We start from the raw sequence: 7,491 nt of genomic DNA, 5'->3' as shown, positions 1-7,491 counted from the left end.
GCCATGGGACAAAGAGAAAATGTTGCAGTTTCAAAGCAGATTTTCTGCAGTTCTACACATTTTGCCAGGGGACAAAGAGGAAATGTTACAGTTTAAGCAAGTTTTCTACAGTTCTACACATCTTGCCATGGGGTGAAGAGGAAATGTTGCAGTTTAAAGCCAGTTTTCTGCAGTTCTACACATCTTGCCATGGGACAGAGAGAAAATGTTGCAGTTTCAAAGCAGGTTTTCTGCAGTTCTACACATCTTGCCATGGGACAGAGAGAAAATGTTGCAGTTTCAAAGCAGGTTTTCTGCAGTTCTACACATTGTGCCATAGGGTGAAGCGGAAATGTTGCAGTTTCAAACGTACGTTTTCTGCAGTTCTACACATTTTGCCATGGGACAAAGAGAAAATGTTGCAGTTTCAAAGCAGATTTTCTGCAGTTCTACACATTTTGCCATGGGACAAAGAGAAAATGTTGCAGTTTCAAAGCAGATTTTCTGCAGTTCTACACATTTTGCCAGGGGCCAAAGAGGAAATGTTACAGTTTAAGCAAGTTTTCTACAGTTCTACACATTTTGCCATGGGACAAAGAGGAAATGTTACAGTTTAAGCAAGTTTTCTGCAGTTCTACACATTTTGCCAGGGGGTGAAGAGGAAATGTTGCAGTTTTATAAAACATTTAATGCAATTCTACTCATGTTGCCATGACTTATGGCATGTTAATGATATCTGAGTGAGAGTGACTAACAAAATCAACGGAGGCTCTCTGGAGGTCAGGGGCCCTGTGCACATGCTCTGTATGCCTGGTCAGTATTCGGTCATGATTACTACAAGTTTAGACTTACCAATCAAACAATTGTTAGTTGACATGGTTAATTGAGTGACTTTCAGTGACTGACATTACAATAGAACAATTGCTGAATTTGCACCATGTGTATTCTACTATCCTAAGTTGAGACCCCCCTCTTATGTCACTTATGCCTGCAGCTGGCCCTGAACACACACACTTTACATGTCAATTATATAATATGCATACATCTTTACTAAGATTAGTATCGGAAATGTAATTTTAACCATACATTATCATGATAGGACCCCATATGAATAAGACTAATTTTTAGCAAACGTAGCTTACAATTTATTTCATACAATTATGCACGCTGCGTATTTGGCGTCCTAGGTGACAGGTGCTGTGCGATACCACCTCTAATGGATTGGACCGGTTGATCACTCTAAAATTGGTGGGCTACTGTATCGCTGGAGAAAATCGTGTCGGAGCTCCGCGCAGCTAGGCTACTATTGTCAAACGGCCAATGAGGTAAAAGCGGGGCGGAGAACAGTCGACGATTGTACTACGGGCAGTTGCCTACTGCAAACAGCTGTGGAAGCGTCTGCTTTGTACACGCGTTTCGCTGAGCTGGTCAATGGATTACACAGTTTCCCTACAAGTGCAACATCAACTGGCTGTCTTCCCGACACACTTGTACCAGGGTTACAGTTTGGAGTTACAGGTAGGCTATATCTCAGACATGCATTAGCCTATACTTCTGTGTGATTTGTTTTCCGTTTTGTTTTACAACGGGTACCAATCTCCATTGACGGAGAAAGAGACTATACAACTCAAGACTGTCTAATGCTTCCAGCTCCATCATAAATCGTGTCCGCTGCGCTGCGTGGGATTTCAGCATCCTTTTTGACATTATGAGCCACGAGAAACAGTGAAATCCTCTCCTCCATCTAGGCTACGGGATGTTGAATTAATGACACGGTGTTTGGAAATACCGGGTAGCCTGATGCGGAGGTCCTCAAGGCTGAAATGCGCGCTTAAATTGCGAATCTCATTGAGGTTTCATAAACACTCAATGTGATTTGATGCAGACCTATTTGAGTTTGAAAATAAAATCAACGGGTCATACTGTTCAGGATGATCATTTTGCGTCTCGCTGTGCTTAGAAAGTGGAATGGCATCAGAGGCCAAACAATTCCTCATATTTTATTAGGCTATCCATCCCATGGCTATTTTACACACACTGACCTTTTTACATCGTTATTTGTTTTGCCACGTGATATATAGTGTCATGTATGGGATTCCAATAGTACAACCAGTTGGAACGAGTTGAACTCACCTCTCATTCTACTACTGTAATATCGGCTATCTAGTATTAGATCCATTGACCATATCGTTTGTTTTGGTTTTAAATTTGCCCACTGTTCAGCACAATGCATGGGATTTCAGAAGTTGGCATGTCTGTACCTTGACTATTCAAGTGTATCCAGTCATTGGATTGTGACTACATTCATTGAGGATTCGTTCCCATGCATCTTCCAATGACATTCTCTTCATAATCTTCTGCACTAATATTAGCCCAAGTGTGAAAACATAGGTGAACATCCCCATGATACTATTTTCCTTTTGTAAAAAAATGACAGCACACCAAATCCTGAATGTAATTGACCTAATGTAGCTAGCTATCTATCTCCCACATGACTGGCAACCATGCTTATGGATATATGCGGCTTTCTGCCTCTGACTGTGGCATGACAAATTCACCTCCAAACCTAGTTCCTTTTGTTATGTTTTCTTAAACACCTATTTCCTTTATTGAACAATCGTGACTTCCCCCCCAGTGAGGTGTCTTGTTATAGGTACCCTAGCAAGGGCTTTGACAGGCTATGAGAATCCCAGTGTGTTTATTTAGAAATATTGTTGCATATTAAATCCCTTTGCATACCTTTTGAAGTGTGTTCACCAGGTGGTGTCTAGATAAAAATAAAAAAAATCTTTACTACATTAATATTACCTTTGCTTTATCCACTTTCCCCAGAGCGCAAGCAGCAACTTCATTGTCTTGTTTGAGAGAACTTTACTCTCCTTCTGTTGCATTGTTTTTTAACTGCTGTGTCTCTCTCTCTCTCTGTGCTGCTGTGTCTCTCTCTCTCTGTGTGCTGCGGTGTCTCTCTCTCTCTGTGTGCTGCGGTGTCTCTCTCTCTCTGTGCTGCTGTGTCTCTCTCTCTCTCTGTGCTGCTGTGTCTCTCTCTCTCTCTGTGCTGCTGTCTCTCTCTCTCTCTGTGTGCTGCGGTGTCTCTCTCTCTCTGTGCTGCTGTGTCTCTCTCTCTCTCTGTGCTGCTGTGTCTCTCTCTCTCTCTGTGCTGCTGTGTGTCTCTCTCTCTGTGCTGCTGTGTCTCTCTCAATTCAATTCAATTCAATTCAATTCAAGGGCTTTATTGGCATGGGAAACATGTGTTAACATTGCCAAAGCAAGTGAGGTAGATAATATATAAAGTGAATATATAAAGTGAAAAACAACTCAAATTAACAGTAAACATTACACATACAGAAGTTTCAAAACAATAAAGACATTACAAATGTCAAATTATATATATATACAGTGTTTTAACAATGTACAAATGGTAAAGGACACAAGATAAAATAAATAAGCATAAATATGGGTTGTATTTACAGTGGTGTTTGTTCTTCACTGGTTGCCCTTTTCTCGTGGCAACAGGTCACAAATCTTGCTGCTGTGATGGCACACTGTGGAATTCTCTCTCTCTCTCTCTCTCTGTGCTTCTCTCTCTGTGCTGCTGCTCTCTCTCTCTCTCTCTCTCTCTCTCTCTCTCTCTCTCTGTGCTTCTGCTGCTGTCTCTCTCTCTGTCTGCTTCTCTCTTTGCTGCTGTCTCTCTCTCTGTGCTGCTGTCTCTCTCTCTCTCTCTCTCTCTCTCTCTCTCTCTCTCTCTCTCTGTGCTTCTGCTTTACCAAATGAGGAGAGTTACAAACTACACACCAGTCAGAGTTACACTTAAACTACATTTTTTTATTAAGAGCTTTGCAATAACCCTTTTTGACTTTCAATGAGGTGCTATCTCTAATGAACCATTGAAAAGTACCATCAGAAAAGTACAAAGATCTTTTACAGCCAAGATACACCCCTCTCAACTTACATGACGATTCACAGATCTTAGGAACTGTTCACAAATAAAGACTTTTACTTGAGAGAGGGGAGTATCCCATAGCCAGATAGCATTCGCTATAAATTATCGTTAATTTTGTTCCCTAAGACGAGGTTCTAATCTTGTTCTTGGTACTTCATAGAACCGTTACCTCATCCAAGGCATAACTCAATTGTCAACTCTAGATACTCCCATCTCAAGTAAACCCCCTCTTGACCCCACTCCTGGACAAGCTCACTGAGGGGAGTGAGCCTCTAGGTCATACACTATCCCAGGATAAGCGCACAGACATTGTGGAGACAAGTAATTGGTTCCCCATTAATCACGCCATCCCTTCACATGGTTTAGAATAGGTAAAGACACATTCACATATGAAGACAATGTTCCCTCCTGTCCTCTTCCCTTTCTGATATTCTGCATAACACCAGGGACATGTGAAAGACAAGACTGACCTCTCCCCTCTCTGGATCTCAGGTGACTGAGCCCCAGCTGAGGGAAAAGTGCAACTGCCAACACTAGAGTCCAAAGGGATACATTCTAATGACAAGTATCTCACATAAGCATATTATACAAATAAAACATCTTAATTATCTATGTTACCCAACTAATTCTGATTCATCTGCCACAATCCTCTTAGCTGAGGCAGAAAAACTATTCTGATGTTATATCTTTATAACTGGCCAAGGTTAGAATTATTGGGGTCCAGGGCACACCCTCAAACCCATAACAAATCATGGCACTCCCATTAGCCTTACAATATTTGAACTATACAGAAGACAAATATAATGCGTTGCTCCTGCCTACAGTGTGTGGGCACCCTGAAGAATCATTGTGTGATTCAAACCTCCAGTTTGAATCACACATTGGGTGTTGCCAAAAAGTAGTGCACTAAATAGTAATTCAAGTGTAATTTGGGACGCATCCTGTGACATGGTATACAGTTCAAACTCCTCCACTGGTCGATGTACGTGTTATGGTGCATCTGGAGTTTTAATCATGCTTGCCTGACAGTTCCCATCACTGCTGTTCTTCAACTCTTTCTGAGCTCTTTCTTTCTCCAGTCCGCTTGATTCAAAGTCGGTTGCTGCTATCACTGTCTCTCTGAGGAGAGGCTCACTCACTGTCTCTCTGAGGAGAGGCTCACTGTCTCTCTGAGGAGAGGCTCACTGTCTCTCTGAGGAGAGGCTCACTGTCCACTGTCTCTCTGAGGAGAGGCTCACTGTACTGAACCACAAGGTGGCTCCGTCCGAGCACTATCAACTCCTTTGTTTTTCATTATCTTAAGACAATGTTCTCTGTTGCTACATGCCTAGTGTCAGTGACAGATTAAATACACTTCCTCGGGCCTATATGCTGCTTACACATGCATTTTCACAAGTTTTCACAAGTTTTGTGAATTTGAGTCATCCAGAATATGAGGTATTTTGTGGTATTTTTGAACATCTTGGAGGACTTACTTAATACTCATGCATTTCACATTAATATGCACATTCATACTAATACACATACAAGCTTTCGAACTTCAGGTGATGATGATGTCCCCTCTCAACCTCTCACTTTAACAACCCCAGATATATTTGTTCAGTCTCCCTATTTCATATCGTTTCTATTTTGGAAAAGGCTTGAAGTGGTAAAAATCGTGTGATCTCTCTCTTACCGTCAGTTATTTGTGAGGTCTAAAAATAAAATGAAATAAAGCGCTTTGAAGCTCTGCTTCAGTGTCATCAATAAGTGGTTGTTTTTGTTTAAGTACAAATGTCCCTCCCTTTTTAGTTGGTTATTCAAAATCCTACTTTCAGTCTGTGTATTTCACTGCTGTCTTCAAGATGTGTAAAAAAAATCTTTTTTTAATGCAGCCAAGTGTAACACAGGAGGTCAAAGTGCATTGAATTGAAGAAGATGAATGTGTCATGAGATACTCCCTGAAGTACTCTTAGATTGCAGTGGTGTATAAAATAAATAACAATAAAAGTGATATTGTTAGCAGGCTAATTATACTGTATCACACCTGAGAGAGGGGGGGGGGAGAAAGAAAGTGAGATTGTCCTTGTATTCCATGTTAAAACCTCCAAATCACCCTGTCCTCTGCCCCTTGGTGGTACCCACAGGTATAGAACTGGGAGTTGAATAATCCATCCAGGTGTTACAACTGTATACTCTGACATTTCGCTCCAAATATAAATGCTGTTTATCATCCGGTTTAGGCTGGATGTACTTTGAAATCCCTCAAAGCATCAGACTTCCGGAACCCAAGCCCCTTGCAACAGGTTTATGGACAGTGTTTTTAGGGGATTGACCCTTTCTGAGGATTAAAATCCTACAGACTTCATTTTACCTCCAGAGGTAATCTAACTGGAGAAAATGAAAGTGATTAAATAGACCAGAGTCAAAATTGAATGGGTTACGCGCACGCACGCACGCACGTTCACTCACTCACTCACTCACTCACTCACTCACTCACTCACTCACTCACTCATTCAAGTGACTTAACAATTGACCTAAATGTCTCTGTCAGTGGCTCAACACCAGTCTGATGATTGTGCTGGTGTAGTCTACTGTCGGCACTCTGCCCAGACTGCACTGTAATGTTTTCACCCAGTTGCTCTGTTGTCAGTAGGCAGGCTACACCAGAGTCTAATATTGAGATAAATGTGGCTCTGGGGTTACACCTCAGGGGAACTGGTAATCATTTAACAGGTGCTGCATCCTCTCTATCAGTTAAGGCTGACATTAGATCATATTCAATGCAGTAAGTATAATTATTCTGTAAAACAGAGTTGCTAGTATACAGACCTTGGCCATTGTGTTCTGACAGGTGGCATCACTCCTATATGACGCTCGTCCCTCATGACAGGTGGCATCACTCCTATATGACGCTCGTCCCTCAACCGTACAGACGGAATCATCATGCTTTCTGGCATAAGACAATGTACCTTGGCCTAAAGAAATTCTGCCTGACTGCCTAACTAAAGGACAGGACAAACCATAGTGAATGTCAGCCGTGCGCAGTAGATCACCTGCTGGGTGAATCGGTGGCGATTTAACATTTATAATGGCAGGTGTTCAGTGTGATAGAAGGAGCACCCACTTCTTTTACCTGTTTGTCGACGTGGTCTGTTTTGTTCTTAAAACCTGTTGCTTCTACCCTCTACTTTTTTGAACATTCTGTTAAAAATCGCGCAACATTTCAGCGCCCTGCTACTCATGCCAGGAATATAGTATATGCATTTGCTTAGTCTGTGTGGATAGAAAACACTCAGACGTTTATAAAACTGGTTAAATCACTGCTGTGGCTTTACCAGAACGGCATTTACATCGAAAAGCACAGGAAAAACTGATCACTGAAAATGGGAAAATATATCCATGCGCTACTTGAACCCATTGATAAAGGTGAACCACAATTAATTGACTGAGGTTGCAGTACCTACAGCTTCCACGCGGTGTCTAGAGTCTTGTCATTTCCCTTCGAGTTTTTTCTTGGTCAAACACATGCAAGGCACCGTATTTCTTCAGGTCTAGGACCGGATATTTTCGTTGAGTTTCTAGCCGGACAT

The 7,491-nt window shown here is 41.7% G+C and overlaps 1 protein-coding gene across 1 annotated transcript in view; it reads left to right on the top strand.

Annotated features, from left to right (window-relative positions):
* Positions 1-1,295: 1,295 nt before the first annotated feature.
* The window catches only part of LOC115140261 (zinc finger matrin-type protein 4-like), a 205,631-nt gene continuing 199,435 nt past the window's right edge, over positions 1,296-7,491 (top strand). Inside the window, exon 1 of the mRNA XM_029678516.2 lies at positions 1,296-1,497. Within this exon, the coding sequence (XP_029534376.1) occupies positions 1,411-1,497 (87 nt within the window). The 5' untranslated portion in view covers positions 1,296-1,410. The remainder of the gene's footprint in view (positions 1,498-7,491) is intronic.

Source organism: Oncorhynchus nerka, linkage group LG13 (assembly GCF_034236695.1).
Source record: "Oncorhynchus nerka isolate Pitt River linkage group LG13, Oner_Uvic_2.0, whole genome shotgun sequence".
NCBI lineage: Eukaryota > Metazoa > Chordata > Actinopteri > Salmoniformes > Salmonidae > Oncorhynchus > Oncorhynchus nerka.
Note: the sequence above shows the minus strand (reverse complement) of the source record. Positions and strands in the feature narration are given on the sequence as shown.